Here is a 19,385-nt window from a genome sequence, read left to right as displayed (position 1 = left end):
CTCCGGAGTAAATTTCCTGATATGCGGGCCCAAGACAACGGGTGGAATGTTCTGATGGTAGGTTATTGACACGCTAAGCATGTGATTGTGAGCTGCTAGATAAGGACACAGATGGCGTTCAACTAGCATATACTGAAAATATTGTGGGTCAAATGTTTGGGGGAACCTAAAGTTGAGATCCTAAACCCTTGACTACAGTACGTTCCCATAGGGTATGCCAAGTATGGCCATAACTACATAGATTAAAAAAATATGTATAGTAACACCAAAATGTGGAAAATATATTTTGCACACAAATATTGCTCCCAGCGTTGATCAAAGCTCAGAACGCGTATATTCTTGATCTGCCTCTGCGAGTGGAATCTTGAGAAGGAGCTACTGTAGCCGCAGCTCAATATGGCGACCGGAGTAACAACAGAATGTGGAAAAAGTCAAAGGGCGTGAATACTTTCTTTAGGCACTATCCGTCAAGTTGCTATCTGCTGGCAGAGACTTCTATTGCAGTCACTTTGAAGGACTCTGGCTAGTGTTAATGTTGCGACAGTTCTTTTCTGGTAACAGAACAAAATAGTCAGTACATATTAACTTCTAATTTATCTGTACTTTAATTAATGCAAACACGTGTATGGTAAATATGTCGTCCGTATACGGTCTCTCTGTGACACCTCGCAGGGCAAACAGGAAAGAGAAGAACGTCACATGCTATTGTTCTCTTTTATACTGAGAGATATTTCCCGCTCAATGCCGACCTGTCCGAGGGAGGAGGAGCGTGGTTTAAACTTGCTCCTCCTGTCGTCGGCGTGTAGGCTGATCCCAGCGTCGTGACGCACTTCCTGTTGCCGGTTGTAGTTCTTCTTGTCTTCAACAGTTGATTTACTCGTAGTTTATGTACTTAGCATAGCTTCCCCAGTATATTATAAAGGTTATGCATACAAATAGCCAGTTCAACCCTAACACTAGTATTAGCCAGTTAGAAGGATGAAGTAAGAAGCTAAGGTTAATCGGAGCCTACCTCAGCAGGTGCAAAAATACGCTCTAACTTTGACAGTAGCGAGGCTGAGGCAGGCTGCGATGATCCAGAGGAGACAGAGAGTTTAGGACAGTGGTTCCCAAACTTGGGGCAGTGGCCCATTTGAGGTCCCCTGACAAAATATGTACTAATCATATCAAACAAGTTAGGAACATAAAACTCAATATGAACATCTCTACATGGCCTGTCTTATCTATAGGCCTACATTAAAATGCATAAAAATGCTACCAATACAGCTCTAAAAATGTAAAACGTTTTCATTTCATCGCTGATGCTAAGTGTCAGTGGGAATCATTTTTCAGATTTTCGTTTTTGTTTGTAGATCGACTGAGGTGAATGAACCTACAGCTGCCAAGGTGATAATAGCCCTTTTTTTCTGTAATCCAAATGGCATTTAAACGTTTTTTTATTCTAGAGAAATGCAGTAAATGAGCTTAAACTTTCAAAACAATGTTACATTTTTTTAACGGAAATTTTTTTACGGAAAAAAATGGAAAATTAAAGTTGTCCTCTGATGAAGGGAAGCCGTGGCAGGATTATCTTTTTCTGATTTACAAATAATTTGTATTATAGAGATAAAGATTACATTCTGTCACACAGATCTTAACACACTTTTGATAAAATCCTATTTCAGATGTGCTAATGGTATAAAGGACTCCAAGGTTAAATCATGAATAAGAGAAGCAACTGAACATTTCATTATGTACCTCAAATTTGGAGAAGGCAAAAATAGTGAAAAGAAATTCAAGAGATTTAGTAGTGAGTCAGTGCGGTAGTGGCAACTTTCTCAAATTGGACAATGTGGGCCTCCAGTGGCCCGTGGTCATAGCAAGAATCAAATGAATGGGGGATTGGAAACAAGAAAAACTGACATTGGTATGAGCTCTTGGCGAAGGCAGTAATTTTGAAACAAAACGCTATGTTCTAAAAAAGACTGTTTGAGTACAGGAATTAACTTACTCCATTACAATCACTACTTAACCATCCACTGAAGAAAAACAAATGTAAAAGATTGTCCAAACCCACTGAAGCTGTCCCCAATTTTCAAGGCCAGTGTTGTGATTTGTTCATGAAGAAGTAATTGTCTTATCAGTTTTTTACCTACCATAATAACCAACCACTGTGAATATGATGATAAATACCAGCCTTTTTTAAATAAGGACAGACAGAAAGTTTGTCACTTTCTTTGTTGTGGATCCCAGACTAACCTCTTTTTCCTTAGCACATGATTAGTCCTATTTGAAAGCAGTGCTTTCCCCCTATGTTACACCCTTATACACTCCACCTCTGTTCTCAAAACTATAACCTTTTACCCAGAGACAATCCATAGGACCAAGGCAGGGGGCAGAGCTTTCCGTTGGAACAGAGTAGGGGATGTGTTGAGGTGGCGGACAGGCCCCAGTCTTGATTGGCTCTGGCCTAAGGCAGTAGGAGGGGACTTCCACAATGGATGGGACTGCTGGGGATAAATGTTTACTAATGCTGTCTGGCTGTGCAGGGAAGGGAAGCAGAGAGGAAAAGACCACAACACACAACAAGAGTAAGTTTAGTTTAATTTGTTATCAGACATTCAGACCATTGTGGGAATGTGCAGATTATGCTGAGTCACTCTGGGATTCAGACTTCAGTCTGATGACAGCGGTGCAAAGTTCTTCATTTGTAGCTTGTGATCCCTGCTTATGTCTGTCATTGTAGAGTAAGTATGTGTATCTGTGTGCTCTTATTAATAGTTGATGTGTGTTTGTCTATGTATAAGTTGTAATGTGATCAAACTGCATGGGTGGTTGTCTTATGAGTGTTATGGCTATTTCCATGTAAAAGGACTCATGAGCACCAACGTGTGACTTTCATAAAAGCATGTCAAATTGGGTGTCAGTTGAAAGCTAATAGTATATATATATATATTTTATTTTATTTTATTTATTAAGGCGTATATAAAGTGCATTCGGAAAGTATTCAGACCCCTTGACTTTTTCCACATTTTGTTACGTTGTTTTTTCCCCCCTCACAATACCCCATAATGACAAAGCAAAAACAGGTTTCTATAAATTTTTGCAAATGCATAAAAAAAATCTACAACTGAAATATCACATTTACATAAGTATTCAGACCCTTTACTCTACTCTGTTGAAGCACTTTTGGCTGTGATTACAGCCTTGAGTCTTCTTGAGTATGACGCTACAAGCTTGGCACACCTGTATTTGGTGAGTTTCTCCCATTCTTCTCTGCAGATCCTCTCAAGCTCTGTCAGCTTGGATGGGGAGCGTCGCTGCACAGCTATTTTCAGGTCTCTCCAGAGATGTTCGATCGGGTTCAAGTCCGGGCTCTGGCTGGGCCACTCAAGGACATTCAGAAACTTGTCCCGAAGCCACTCCTGTGTTGTCTTGGCATCTTTCCCTCAATCCTGACTAATCTCCCAGTCCCTGTTGCTGACAACGTCCCCACAGCATGATGCTGCCACCACCATGCTTCACCGAAGGGATGGTGCCAGGTTTCCTCCAGACGTGACACTTGGCATTCAGGCCAAAGAGTTCAATCTTGGTTTAATCAAACCAATGTTTCTCATGGTCAGAGTCCTTTGGGTGCCTTTTGGCAAACTCCAAGCAGGCTGTCATGTGCCTTTTACTGAGGAGTGGCTTCCGTCTGGCTACTCAATCAAATGTATTTATAAAGCCCTCATCAGGCATGGTCCTAGGGCTCAGGTCCTGAGAGAGAGGGCTCAGGTCCTGAGAGAGAGGGCTCAGGTCCTGAGAGAGAGGGCTCAGGTCCTGAGAGAGAGAGAAGAGAGAGAGAGAGAGAGAGAGAGAGAGAGAGAGAGAGAGAGAGAGAGAGAGAGAGAGAGAGAGAGTTACAATTAGAATTAGAGGGAGCATACTTAAATTCACACTGGATAAGACAGGAGAAATACTCCAGACATAACAGACGGACCCTAGCTGCCCGACACATAAACTACTGCAGCATAAATACTGGAGGCTGAGACAGGAGGGGTCGGGAGACACTGTGGCCCCGTCTGACGATACCACCGGACAGGGCCAACCAGGCAGGATATAACCCCACCCACTTTGACACACCACTAGAGGTATATCTTCAAATCACCAACTTACTACACTAAGACAAGGCTCTACCATAAAGGCCTGATTGGTGGAGTGCTGCAGTGGTTGTTCTTCTGGAAGGTTCTCACATCTCCATAGAGGAACTCTGGAGCTCTGTCAGAGTGACCATCGTGTTCTTGGTCACCTCCCTGACCAAGGCCCTTCTCACCCGATTTCTCAGTTTAGCCGGGCGGCCAGCTCTAGGAAGAGTCTTGGTGATTCCAAACGTATTCCATTTAGGTATGATGGAGGCCACTGTGTTCTTGAGGACCTTCAATGCTGCATAAATGTTTTGGTACCCTTCCTTGGATCTGTGAATCAACTGTGGGACCTTATATAGACAGGTGTGTGCCTTTCCAAATCATTTCCAATCAATTGAATTTACCACAGGTGGACTCCAATCAAGTTGTAGAAACATCTCAAGGATGATCAATGGAAACAGGATGCACCTGAGCTCAATTTCGAGTCTCATAACAAAGGGTCTGAATACTTACAGTATGTAAATAAGGTATTTCTGTTTTTATTTTTAACACATTTGAAAAAAATATATCTAAAAACTGTTTTTGCTTGGGTATTGTGTGTTGTTTGATGAGGAACATTTTTATTTAATCCATTTTAGAATAAGGCTGTAACGTAACAAAATGTGGAAAAAGGGAAGGGGTCTGAATACTTTCCTAATGCATTTTCTATCCTAAATATTAGGAATAAGTAAAGGGTTTGATTTAAGGTCAAACAGATGGAAAAGTAGTCTTAAAAAACATCTACCAGAAAGTCTTTAAACGTATTAGAAATACATCAAAACACAATAATGTTGAAATAAAGATCCCTGCCAACTAATATCAACACTTATATTTTGATAAATTATTTGTCTTATGTGAGTTTTGGAAACATTGCCCTGTGCCTTCAAATTCCGTTACCAAAAAACCACATATCTTTAAAATATTTTCACATTTCTCTCCCTCATAAGGAGGGAGGATAATGGAAGTTCAATTATTAATTGATTAAATCTCAAAATTCTGTTACCAAATAATCTGCCATAGAATTACTGCAATTGATGACACAGAATTACTGCAATTGATGACCCAGAGTGTTAACAATGGGAAATCATAGTAGTCACAAACCACAGTTGGGTCACCTGCTACTGTCATAACTGTTTTCTTTCTCTTCCTGTCGTCTGGTGGTCAATGCTTGTGTGAAAATAGTCTGGACAAACCCTCCCTATCTCTCTCCCTCTTTCTTTCACTGCCTCTCTCTCCTTCTCCTCTCTCTCCAGTTAATATCAACTCTCCAGGATCTTACTGACGACTACCCATGAGCCCCCTCTTTTTCCTTTTACTGTAACCAACATCCTTACCCACTGAGCACCGACCGACACAGGACGTCCATGGATGTTGAAAAGTTGTTGAAATTTGGTCAGTCCGCCGTGGCCGTGATTTCAACATCTACAAACGTAGATTTTTGGTACGGTCCTTGATTTGGCTTAAACATAGACGTCCATGATTGATTCAGATTTGGACCAGACCAAATCTGAACCAATCATAGATGTCTATGTTTCACAATTTTGGAGAGCACAGTACAGCACAGCACAGCACAGCACAGTACAGCACAGTACAGTATAGTAAAGTTTAAACACATTTGAGTGTAGTTCAGTACAGTCCTCTATTGTACTGTACAGTAGAGTTCAGTGCAGTACACAGTAGAGAACACTAGAATTGAGTACTCTAATGTATTGTACTGTACTCAACTGTACTGAACTATACTTTACTGTACCCTACTGAGCTCTACTGTACGGCGATTTTACCAAAGTTCTTCCAGTAAATGTGTTTTGTAAAGTTTTCTGAGCAAATTGTTAAAATTAGTCATTGTGCGTATAGTTGGATGGTTTGTTCAATGGTTTTTGTTTGGCATGCATTTTTAAGTGAAAAAACCTGAGTCAGCGCAATTCTGTTACTGTGGAATTGCCCTTATGTAAGTGAGTTCTGTTGGGAAGAAATGTAGTGTCAGCTGTCCTCCTTACTCTCCTGTTACATATTCTCTAAAGAAATGGAACCAAAGAAGCAACCAAAGCAGGACATGTCGTCCCTCCTCATGACATGTTCTTTTCTTCATAGGAATTGCAACAGAAATCTAGAATCTAAGATGTCCTTATTCTTTTACAGAATCCTGCAGGTACTTGGCTCTCGGGTTGGGCTAGATCTCTTGGCTGGACTTCCTCAATGATCATTTCACATTTCGACACGTTAGCTGAGTGAAAAAAATACAACTCTTTAATAACCCAACTCATGATTTGCTTTCAAGGACATTGAGGACCTCAACATGTAGCTACTTATGAAGGGACTGGCATAAGACAGCTCAGGACAACATCCCAGAAACACTGAGCACCAACGTCAGCAGTGTGACAGGAGCACAGGTCACGTGACATATCAGGCATAGCAGGCAGTAATCGCTGAATTCTTATCGTACCACTCTGTACAGTCCGCTGTACAGCTTTACATTTCAGTCATTTAGCGGACGCTCTTAGGGTTAAGCGCCTTGCCCAGGGGCACATTGACAGATTTGTCAACTAGTCGACAGGCCCAACGCTCTTAACCGCAAGTCTACCTGCCACACAGTTCTGACCTCACTGTTTCCTACCACGCTTTCGTGATCACATGCACCATACCCACACTCCGTCACACTCCATACCATCTCACCCACCTGGGAGCCCTTCCATAGCCTGGGTAGACTCATCACCAAGGGCACCATTGGACATTGCACCCTTCAGAAATGACCGGTACCCAGCTCATGAACTTTCCCACCACAAACTCTCCGTTCAGCTCTCCCAGCTCCAACTCCATTCAGCTCCATTCAGCTGCCATGACATCCCCAGTCCCCCCTTTTCCCCGGGCCACCTCAGTCCCCTCGCCTCAACTGCCTCCGGCCCTGTGGCCACCGCTGGACTTTGCCTTAGGAGCGTTGTCGTGCTGCGGGGCCTGTGTGTTCACTAACCCCCTGGAGGTGGTAAAGACACGGCTGCAGCTGCAGGGAGAGCTGCGGGCGCGGGGGTCCTACCGGCAGCACTACCGCGGGGTGCTGCAGGCCCTGTGGGTGGTGGGGAGGACAGACGGGCTCCGCGGGCTGCAGAAGGGGCTCTCTGCTGGGCTGATGTACCAGGGTGTGATGAACGGCGTGAGGCTGGGCTTCTACTCCTACTGTGACACCGTGGGGGTCACTGCAGCCCCTGGAGGGAGTCTGATGTCAGGGGCCGTGGCCGGGGCTCTGGGGGCCTTCATCGCCTCTCCTGCCTATCTGGTGAGTAGCATACATCTTTGTTGTATTGTTGTCGCTCTCATAGTGCATAGCTTTGGATGAGGTAAGGAGATATGGAGGGTACTTAGGGTGTCATATTGCCATATACAGACCTTACAATATTAACAGTGTTCACCCTGGAATATGTGCCCCAATTTTCACAGCAGATGCTCTTTGAGCACTCCGTGCATGGATACCTTGTGATGTGTAATGATAAAGGACAGATATAAATATTTTCCCCTCTTATAGAATTAACTCAAAATAATGTTTACGACCAAAAATAATAATAATTGCAACCCTATGTTTATAAACATGGATATCGACTTTGCCACTTCAGCGTGCTTTTGTGGGACAGCCGATGCCACGCAGGGCTACGGGCCAGAAGGTTGACGGTTTCGCCGACCACCACAGACGAGCTCACTCTCCCTACCTGTTTCGTTACACTACAATCAGAGCCGGCTGCAGACAATGATCAGCTATGGGGATATCAGATTTTCAACATTTTGATGTCATATTTATAATTCTATAAAATGATTGCAACAAATTTTCCAGTTTCTGTGCAAATGCACCACACAACCAATAAACAAAGCATACCGACTTCAGGCACTTCAATATCATGGTTTGCGTTTTCAACACCACAATAAGTAGACAATCTTGACCAACAGAAAACACATCCCTCCCTACCTTGTAGGCATACCCAGTATCGAAGGCTTGGCTTGACAATCTCTGAATGTCATTCAACTTTTTGGTATTTTGTAACAGACGTCTCTTTCCATTCATCAATTGGCTGCTGCACAGTTTGGATTAATTGATATTATTTGTCAGTTAAAAAAAATGCATATTTACACAAAGATTTTTAAGGGACCAGGATTGCACAAAGAAGTCAGGGGCTTATTTCCAATGTGGTAACCATTTCTTTTTCTTTTTTTAAGGAAATACATATACAATTCCATAGATAGAGACCAAAAAATGCTCAACCTCCAGATGAGTATGAGGGGGGGGAGTATAAGTACAATTCTTACAAGCTTGTTTGGCTGGTAGCTTATTCTTTAGATGTTTGGGGCTGCTGGTGAACCATGATGCGCAGACGTAATCAAAGTGACACTGGACTAGCGCAATTGCTAGAGTCTTTAGGGTGTCTATACTATAGCTAGGTTTCCATCCAATTGGTGACATATTTTCATGTGAATATTATAAAATCTTCATAAAAACAATATGCCATTTCATAGTTTCCTTTAGGAAAATGTGGCACCGGACAGCGTGACAGGGAAGATTTCAATTTACTGGACATTTGAGAAATTCTACGGACATCCATATGCATTCAGATCCAACCTGGTGCAGCCAGCACCATCAATAAGTGAGGGATGTTGGCCAAATGAGCCACATTTACGTGTCCTTAAAAACAGCTATAACAAATGACAAAAATAATATTCCTTGTGTTTCGATGTGTAGCACGTGCAAAACTTTATAGCCTATTTTGGGGCGGCAGGTAGCCTAGTGGTTAGAGTGTTGGGCCAGTAACCGAAAGGTTGCTAGATTGAATCCCCAAACTGACAAGGTAAAAATTTGTCGTTCTGCCCCTGAACAAGGCAGTTGACCCACTGTTCCTAGGCCGTCATTGTAAATAAGAATTTGTTCTTAACTGACTTGCCTAGTTAAATAAAGGTACCATTTTTTTATTTTTTATTATTGGTTTTAAGGCTACTTTCCTAAAATAACAATTGTCCACCTCATGGTTCAGCTCTCAGAAATGTGAGTACTAAATGTATCAGGGTATTGTATGCATAGGCCTATAGGCTTAGGTGTCCACTGTACTCATTCAAGTTTTTTTATTTTAGTATTTTTTTTACTATTTACTTCATTGTAGTATAATAGTGAAGACATCAAAACTATGAAATAGCACAAATGGAATCATGTAGTAATCAAAAAGTGTTAAACAAATAAAAATATATTTTAGATTTTAGATTCTTCAAAGTAGCCACCCTTTGCCTTGATGACAGCTTTGCACACTCTTGGCATTCTCTCAACCAGCCTGGAATGCTTTTCCAACAGTCTTGAAAGAGTTCCCCCATATGCTGAGCACTTGTTGGCTGCTTTACCTTCACTCTGCGGTCCAACTCATCCCAAACCATCTCAATTGGGTTGAGGTCAGGTGATTGTGGCGGCCAGGTCATCTGATGCAGCACTCCATCACTCTACTTCTTGGTCAAATAACCCTTACACAGCCTGGAGATGTGTTGGGTAATTGTCCTCTTGAAAAACAAATGATAGTCCCACTAAGCCCAAAACAGATGGGATAGCGTATCGCTGCAGAATGCTGTGGTAGCCATGCTGGTTAAGTGCGCCTTGAATTCTAAATAAATCACTGACAGTGTCAACAGCAAAGCACCCCCACACCATTATACCTCCTCCTCCATGCTTCAAGGTGGGAACCACACATGCGGAGATCATCCGTTCACCTACTCTGCGGCTCACAAAGACACAGCGATTGGAACCGAAATACTCAAATTTGGACTCATCAGACCAAAGGACAGATTTCCAGTGGTCTAATGTCCATTATTCGTGTTTCTTGGTCCAAGCAAGTTTCTTCTTATTATTGGTGTCCTTTAGTAGTGGTTTCTTTGCAGCAATTCGACCATGAAGACCTGATTCACACAGTCTCCTCTGAACAGTTGATGTTGAGATGTGTCTGTTACTTGAACTCTCTGAAGCATTTATTTGGACTGCAATTTCTGAGGCTGGTAACTCTAATGAACTTATCCTCTGCAACAGAGGCAACTCTTGGTCTTCCTTTCCTGTGGCAGTCCTCATGAGAGTTAGTCTCATCATAGTGATTGATGGTTTTTGCAACTGCACTTGAAACAACTTTCAAAGTTCTTGACATTTTTCAGATTGACTGACCTTCATGTCTTAAAGTAATGATGGACTGTCGTGTCTCTGTTTATTTTTTCTTGTCTGTTCTTGCCATAATATGGACTTGGTCTTTTACCAAATAGGGCTATCTTCTGTATACCACCCCTATTGTGGTTCGTCCTTTAAAATATATGAGCTTATGCCACGACCATTTGTGGTAGATGGTGGCAGATTGTGGTAAATTGCGTCATTCTGGCAACAAAGGCTGACACTTAAATAATAATGCCATAGAATTCTGCGTCACCCCGCAGGCTGCGCTGCAGTACGCCACAACTTGTAAAGGAAGAACCTTGTCACAACACAACTGATTGTCTCAAACGCATTAAGAAGGAAAGAAATTCCACAAATTGACTTTTAACAAGGCACACCTGTTAATTGAAATGCATTCCAGGTGACTACCTCATGAAGCTGGTTGAGAGAATGCCAAGAGTGTGCAAAGCTGTCATCAAGGCAAAGGGTGGCTACTTTGAAGAATCTCAAATATGAAATATATTTTGATTTGTTTAACACTTTTATGGTTGCTACATGATTCCATATGTGTTATTTCATAGTTTTGATGTCTTCACTATTATTCTACAATGTAGAAAATAGTAAAAATAAAGAGGAAGCCTGGAATGAGTAGGTGTGTCCAAACCTTTCACTGGTACTGTGTATATATATATATATATATATATATATATATATATATATATATATATATATAAATAAAGGACGAGAAGTTTAGTCCTAACCCCAGAGAGAGAGAGCGATATGCCGGTGGCATGCTGACACCGACATGCATTTCTTTATGTCAAGTGGCTACTGCGTCTGCTATACAGATATAGATGTACAGAAGGAGGGTAATTGGTACATTTTCAATCTGAATATTTTGTATGAAGATAAGTGTTATATTGTTAGATTATAGGAGTAACTCTGGCAGGCCTGAAACATTCTTCCTCACCTCAAGTTCAACTGTCTGAGTCAGTTGGAGCACCGAGGCGCACTGCCTTCATATCATAGGCCTGCAGTAGCTAATGCTTAATAATAGCCACGCCATACCAAACCTTCACAAACGTTTCTTAAATGTATTACGGTAATATCAAAAGCAAGTCAAGCCATTAGGGACAATATGAACAGAGGAGCAAATGTAAACCATTGAAAAATGCACTTCCCCCCCCGTGCCCAATAAAAAAAACACACAACCCTCCCCAAAGAAAAAAAAAATGAGTTTGACAATGTTGGACCACCCCTCCCCCCAGTAAATGTAGATCTGTCCCTAAGTGTGACAGTGTTTGTTTGCATCATTCATTTATTGTGTGTGCAGGTAGTAATATTGCCCCAGCCATTTTCCCTGTTATGAGAACTTGACGTGTTTGTGTTGATACTCTAAATACAAATCTGTTGTGTTTCTACTGTGCGAAGGGCAGTGGCTTCTACAGTGGCTGTGTATTTCCCCATGAGTCGAGGCAGTTGTTTAACTTGTGTAACCCAAGGTGGCTCTCATCTACTCCGGCTGCTGTTGTTGTCAAGGCTGCATCTGTTGCTCAATCTACCTCAATGTAGCCATCTGACCCCTGCAGCATCGTGGAAACACTATATAATCTGCATGGTGATATGTTTGTGAGAATCTGGGTCACTAAATATACCCGGCACGTACCTACTTCCAACCACTTCCCAAAATACTCCCCAGCACTCCCTCCTATGCTTTTTGGCAGTATATGAAGTAAAGAGAGAGCGAGAGAGATTAAAAGAGAAAGAGATGGGAGGCTATTTTTGGTTGCACCCGGTGTGTGAGAAGAAGCAGGGAGGGGTCCGACTCGGGTGTCTGTGCATGTGTACTGTGAGAGCCCAACTCAGGTTTCTAGACCCAGTCAGTGTGCAGTGTCATCTCAGTAAGCTGAATAATGGTCGTTCAGAGAGAGAGAGAGAGAGAAGGAGAGATGTGAAATGGAGGTCATGGGCATCCTGAAGGGATGTGTGTGCAGAGTGCTCGAAAAACACGCACATGTTACATAACTCATACCAGGTGTACCCACTGAACAGTGTGTCTCTATTTAGTGGTGGGGTTGTGCCTCTGTTATCATGGGGAGGCTGTGTATGTAAAATGGGTATACAACAGCGGAGGCTGGTGGGAGGAGCTATTGGAGGACGGGCTCACTGTTATGGCTGGAATGGAATGAATGGGACGGAGTCAAACATGCGGTTTCCATATGTTTTATGTGTTTGATACCGTTCCATGTATTCCATTCCAGTTCTCTTCCAATGAGCCCGTCCTCCTATAGCTCCTCCCATCAGCCACCTCTGGTATAAAATACATTGAAGCAAGTGTCTTACGTTTCCTCCACAGGTGAAGACACATCTGCAGGCCCAGACAGTCGAGGCCATCGCAGTGGGTCACCAGCACAACCATCAGGTGAGGAGTGTGTGCGCTGTGCGTGAAACAGTTGGACCCAGTGTTCTCTAGTTGTTTAGGCTCTACACCAGTCCTTCATGTTGTATCAATATGTCACTTTGTTTCCAATCCCACTCCTCTATCATTTTGGCTCACATTCCTCTCTCTCTCTCCCCTACTTCCTCAGCCCACCCCCAGCATAACTAACTATATCCGTGTGAACCCTAGTGACACGTTTCACAACCACCAGCCAATCAGTAACATGCAAACAGAGGCGTGGAGTGGTGTCAACAAAACAATAACGCACGACCTTTGTGACTGATACTGTAATCACCAAGATAAAGACAAGCACAGGGATTTATTTTTAAAACCCTGTTAAGGGAAGTAGTGGCCCTTTTGATCTAAGAGATACATTTTTTCCAATTTGTCAAGGCACTGTTCACTTTTGTCATGGCACTGTTCATTTGCCTGGCTACCCAAACTCCTTGCTTCCGGCCAAACGCTACGCCACGCCCATGGACGTTAGTTTCTTCGCCGCTATGAGTCTGGATCTGAGCACCTCCCCGATGATTTCTAGAACGCAAATGCATTCTAACTGTTCTGATTTGTCCCAGAAACCGATGGGTTGGGCCAGAGACAGAACCCTTGTGGATAAAGCGTCTTCTTAAAAATTCTTCATTGTCTTTGATACTCTGATTGGTTAGAGATGATCCCAGCACTGATGACTTTGTTTTGTGCAACACCCCTCATTTTGATGTCGCCAGAAACGACTTCAACGATGGCAGTCTCAGACTGAAGTACAGTACGTAGTGAATAAAGACCAGCGGAAGAATTCAGTTTTGGTCGTCAGGCAAACTGTTCACACCCTTACAATAAAGATCACAGCCAATGTATAGATTTAAGGTACAGTTGAAGTGGGAAGTTTACATACACCTAAGCCAAATACATTTAAACTCAGTTTTTCACAATTCCTGACATTTTATCCGAGTAAAAATTCCCTGTCTTAGGTCAGTTAGGATCACCACTTTATTTTAAGAATGTGAAATGTCAGAATAATAGTAGAGAGAATGATTTATTTCAGCTTTTATTTCTTTCATCACATTCCCAGTGGGTCAGAAGGTTACATACACTCAATTAGTATTTGGTAGCATTGCCTTTAAATTGTTTAACTTGGGTCAAATGTTTCGAGTAGCCTTCCACAAGCTTCCCACAATAAGTTGGGTGAATTTTGTCCCATTCCTCCTGACAGAGCTGGTGTAACTGTGTCAGGTTTGTAGGCCTCCTTGCTCGCACACACTTTTTCAGTTCTGCCCACAAATTTTCTATAGGATTGAGGTCAGGGCTTTGTGATGGCCACTCCAATACCTTAATTTTGTTGTCCTTGAACCATTTTGCCACAACTTTGGAAGTATGCTTGGGGTCATTGTCCATTTGGAAGACCCATTTGCAACCAAGCTTTAACTTCCTGACTGATGTCTTGAGATGTTGCTTCAATATATCCACATCATTTTCCTTCCTCATGATCCCTCTATTTTGTGAAGTGCACCAGCCCCTCCTGCAGCAAAGCACCCCCACAACATGATGCTGCCAACCCGTGCTTCATGGTTGGGATGGTGTTCTTCGGCTTGTGAGCGTCCCCCTTTTTCCTCCAAACATAACGATGGTCATTATGGTCAAACAGTTCTATTTTTTGTTTCATCAGACCAGAGGACATTTCTCCAAAACGTACGATCTTTGTCCCCATGTGCAGTTACAAACCGTAGTCTGGCTTTTTTTGGCGGTTTTGGAGCAGTGGCTTCTTCCTTGTTGAGTGGCCTTTCAGGTTATGATATAGGACTTGTTTTACTGTGGATATAGATACTTTTATACCTGTTTCCTCCAGCATCTTCACAAGGTCTTTTGCTGTTGTTCTGGGATTGATTTGCACTTTTTGGACCAAAGTACGTTCATCTCTAGGAGACAGAACGTGTCTCCTTCCTGAGTGGTATGACGGCTGCGTGGTCCCATGGTGTTTATACTTGCGTACAATTGTTTGTACAGATGAACGTAGTACCTTTAGGCATTTGTAAATTGCTCCCAAGGATGAACCAGATCTTGGCTGATTTCTTTTGATTTTCCCATGATGTCAAGCAAAGAGGCACTGAGTTTGAAGGTAGGCCTTGAAATACATCCACAGGTACACCTCCAATTGACTCAAATTATGTCAATTAGCCTATCATAAGCTCCTAAAGCCATGACATCATTTTCTGGAATTTTCCAAGCTGTTTAAAGGCACAGTCAACTTAGTGTATATAAACTTCTGACCCACTGGAATTGTGATACAGTGAAGTAATCTGTCTGTAAACAATTGTTGGAAAAATCACTTGTGTCATGCACAAAGTAGACATCCTAACTGACTTGCCAAAACTATAGTTTGTTAACAAGAAATTTGTGGAGTGGTTGAAAACGAGTTTTAATGACTCCAACCTAAGTGTATGTAAACTTCTGACTTAAACTGTATGTAGGTTTGCTATTGTAAAGCTGTCACAATATTCCTTTGTGTTCCATAGGCTGAAACTGTCCAATACCCTGACACACTGCCATTTGTGGGCAAAGTATTCACAAGTGATGTCAGCGCAGAGTTGATAACTTAATAGTAGAAAAATGTCCATACTTCAGGGAGGGATTTCGATAAGAAAACATTTTCACATTCAACAGCGAGAAGCGCTATATATGGTAGTAGTAGTAGTTTATTTTAAAGGGACCATGTGCAATTAAAGATTTCAGACAGTGAAATATGATGTTCGCACCAGAGTTAGCTAAGCACAGATCATTTCCGTCTGCAGTCCCTAACTAAACATAACTGAATACATAAACACAGCTAAATGCACATCAGTCATACAGTAGTATAGTAGGATAACAGATTAAAAGAAATACAGGAAACATAAAATACAACAAATTATACAACAAATTCAGCAGACTTGAATGCATTAAGAATTAGTCAATGTGTGCAGGATTGAAGCGCCTTGATCCATGATTTGACCTGCACAGAGAAGGATTTAAAGTCACTAGTGTTTCTTAAAGTAGAGGGGATGGAATTCCGTTTCCTGATGCCTGAGGTGGAGAACGCTGACTGCCCAAAGGTGTTTTCTTTTAGGAATGACACAGACTCCTCTTGTGGATGTCCGGGTGATTCTGCTGTTTTGTTCAGAGCTTAATATGCCAAAATCTTTCAGAGGTGGGGGTGCAACATTGTTGATAATCTTGGAACAGATTGTACTTGGGGAGAATATTGCTGTAATAAGGGTCGTCTAAAGGAGCCCAAAATGCGGCTTGTGAAGTGCTCATATTTACTTTTAATGAAAACACTTTGCAAAAATAACAAAATGACCAAACAACAGTCCCGTCAGGTACAAACAACGAAACGGAAAACAACCACCCACAAAACCCCATGAAAAACAGGCTGCCTAAGTATGGCTTCCAATCAGAGACAACGAAAAACACCTGCCTCTGATTGGAAACCATACCCGGCACCAACATAGAAAATACAACATAGAACGACAATCTAGACAACCCACATAGAAAACAGAAAACCCCAAATACATAGACAAAAATACCCCCCTGTCACGCCCTGACCAATCTACTATGGAAAAATGACCTCATACTCAGGTCAGAACGTGACAATTGCAGTGATGATAATGACGTGATTTCCTGTCCAGGATCTTCAGTGCTTGTTTATATAGAGATCGAAGGGGTTTCATTTATGTTTCATTGGCTTGAGACCAGCTGATGATACAATAGGACAGGTGGGAGAAGATCATTGCATGTAAATACATTTTGGTTCCTGATGTATCGAAAATTTGAAAGACTATCTGATTTTGCTGGACATCTTAATGTTTTTTCCAGTTCAAAGTATAATGCTCAGATATTTAAACTAGGTGACTGTTTACATTTTTTGTCCTTGAATAAGTATGTCTGAGTAAGCCTGTTTGTTTAGTTTTGTGGAGAAATACATGGCTACCGTTTTTCCCACAGCTACCAGCCATTCAGCTACTTTTTACAATGATACTGCTTGCCACTTTATCAGCATAGAAATGCGTATAAAAAACTGTATCATCCACATACATTTGAATATCTACACCCTGGCATACAGATGGAAGGTCATTAATATAGAGGCTGAGTAACAAAGGGCCCAGGATTGACCCCTGTGGCACTCCCAGAGTGCAATCCCTTGGTGAGGATAGTTCACCATTAATCCAAACACATTGCATCTGGTCTGCCAGATAAGACACAATCCATTTGAAAGCAATTGACGAAATGTTGAAGTTGGATAGCTTGGAAAGGAGGACATTGTGGTTAAGTGTCAAAGGCTTTTCTGAGGTTCTGGAAAACTGCACCTACAACACCACCTTTGTCCAGCTTTGCCTTGATCATCTATAGGATATGGCAACATGCTGTTTCTGTAGAGTGGTTGACCCTAAACCCAAACTGCATGGAGTGAAGGGGAAAGCTACCTGTATCCAGGTGGACTGGCTCGACACTTCCAACCTTTCTCCCTCGTAAAATGTTTTGTTTTCGTCTGAATTTCCCTCCATCAGGGTGTGTCGAGTGCCTTCGCCAATATCTACCGGCGGGAGGGCGTGGTGGGGCTGTGGAGGGGTGTGAACGGGGCTGTGCCTCGAGTGATGGTGGGATCAGCCGCCCAACTGGCCACCTTCAGCTCAGCCAAGGAATGGGTGGCACGCCTACAGGTAACTATAGAAACCATCTATCACACTCGCAGGCTGTCGTGTGTATTGCGTTAAGCCAGGTGTCACACATGCAGAATGACCTGTACAGTACAGTATCAGCAGATAAGGATGGTGTATATAGAACTATTGAAAGATTTTGAGTGTGTTTATTGTTCATTCGAAGGTACATTTCATACAAGTAACCATCAAGCGGTACCGGAGTGCCAAGTCTAGGACCAAAAGGCTCCTTAACAGCTTCTACCCCAAAGCCATAAGACTGCTGAACAGTTAATCTAATGATCACCCGGACGATTTACATTGACCCCCCCACCCTCCATTTGTTTTTACACTGCTGGTCCTCACTGTTTATTATCTATGCATAGTCACTTTATCCCTACCTACATGTACAAATTACCTCGACTAACCTGTACCCCCGCACATTGACTCGGTACCGGTACCCCCTGTATATAGCCTCGTTATTGTTATTTTATTGTGTTACTTTTTACTTTAGTTTATTTGGTAAATACTTTTCTTGAACTGCATTGTTGGTTAAGGGCTTGTAAGTAAGCATTTCACGGTAAGGTCTACACTTGTATTTAGCGCATGTGACAAATAAAGTTTGATTTGTTCAAGATATGAATAATCTTTCACCTCTACAGTTGGTTGATTTCTCTTTCTGTGTCCTTGTAGTGGTACAGTCCAAACAGTTGGCTGGTTGCCTTGACAGCTGCCTGTATCAGTGGAGTCGCCGTGACGATCACCATGACGCCATTTGATGTCATCAGCACACGCCTCTACAACCAGCCAGTGGATGAGCGTCATAGGGTGAGCCTATTTTTAATATCTCCTTTTCCTTTGTCCACCATCATTGGAATTGCCTATTTCACCCTGGTCTTGGTTTCTAAGCAGAACCTTGCCTTCTCCATATAGTGTATACCTCTGGCTCTTAGCTGTTGAACTCACAGATTTATAAAGATCTGTACTGTAACTCTCTTTAGCCGTTGAACTCACAGTTTTATTCTCTGCCTCTCTTGCCTGTCTGTTAGGGTCGTCTGTACCTGGGCTTCTCAGACTGTCTGGTGAAGGTGTGCCGGACAGAGGGTCTTCTGGGGCTGTATAAAGGTATGGGCCCTGTGTTCTTCCGCCTGTGCCCTCACACCGTTCTTAGCATGCTCTTCTGGGACCTGATGAGACAACGGGCCTTTCAGGGCGTCCAGAACCAGAGCTGAAGAGAAGAGGATATTCAGCCAATCTTGGAGGACAATGGAAGTTGATTTTAAAAATAAAACATGTTTTGGCCTGCTGTCTTCATCAGAGCCGGAGCTAAGACAGAAGGCCTCATATGGTGGACAGAGTTGAATGAATGACTGGTCCGTTGGTAGAGACGAGCAGTAGACGCTCTTTGTGACGCCAGTGTGGAAAGTTGGTTGAGAGAAGGAAAGACGAGGAGGAGGAGACGCTCTCAATTCCACAGAATAGACTTGCACTCCCTCACTGGTTAACAGGAAGGATACATAATGGCTTGACATATACTGAGTGTACAAAACATTATTGAGCTGCACCCCCTTTTGCCCTCAAAACAGCCTCAATTCGTCTGGGCATGGACTCCACATGGTGTCGAAAATGTTCCACAGGGATGCTGGTCCATGTCGACTCCAATGCTTCCCACGGTTGTGTCAAGTTGGCTGGATGCCCTTTGGGTGGTGGACCATTCTTGATACACATTGGAAACTGTTGAGCATGAAAAACCCAGCAGCGTTGGAGTTCTTGACACACTCTCAAACCGGTGCGCCTAGCACCTACTACCAATCCCCATTCAAAGGCATTTAAATATTTTAACTTGTCCAATCACCCTCTGAATGGCATATAGTGCCTTGCAAAAGTATTCACCCTCCTTGGTGTTTTTCCTATTTTGTTGCATTACAACCTGTAATTTAAATAGATTTTTATGTGGATTTCATGTAATGGACATATACAAAATA

At 42.5% G+C, this 19,385-nt stretch overlaps 1 protein-coding gene across 5 annotated transcripts; it reads left to right on the top strand.

Moving 5' to 3' along the window:
* Window positions 1-2,352: 2,352 nt before the first annotated feature.
* Window positions 2,353-19,161, top strand: slc25a34 (solute carrier family 25 member 34). 5 transcript variants are annotated; one of them, XM_014131901.2, is made up of 7 exons: window positions 2,386-2,570; window positions 5,396-5,534; window positions 6,282-7,413; window positions 12,650-12,715; window positions 17,272-17,424; window positions 18,094-18,228; window positions 18,450-19,161. In XM_014131901.2, exons 3-7 carry the CDS (start codon window positions 6,889-6,891, stop codon window positions 18,630-18,632), a joined length of 1,062 nt encoding a protein of 353 aa, XP_013987376.1. In that variant the 5' UTR covers window positions 2,386-2,570; window positions 5,396-5,534; window positions 6,282-6,888; the 3' UTR covers window positions 18,633-19,161. The 5 variants fall into 5 exon arrangements, with proteins under 5 accessions (XP_013987377.1, XP_013987376.1, XP_013987375.1 ...); XM_014131900.2 differs by having other exon boundaries at window positions 5,396-5,583; XM_014131903.2 differs by lacking the exon at window positions 5,396-5,534 and having other exon boundaries at window positions 2,422-2,570; window positions 6,282-6,291; window positions 6,421-7,413.
* Window positions 19,162-19,385: the final 224 nt, after the last annotated feature.

The sequence above is a fragment of the Salmo salar genome, chromosome ssa12, assembly GCF_905237065.1.
Source record: "Salmo salar chromosome ssa12, Ssal_v3.1, whole genome shotgun sequence".
NCBI lineage: Eukaryota > Metazoa > Chordata > Actinopteri > Salmoniformes > Salmonidae > Salmo > Salmo salar.
The sequence above is the reverse complement of the archived record's forward strand: the minus strand, read 5'-3'. Positions and strand labels throughout refer to the sequence as shown.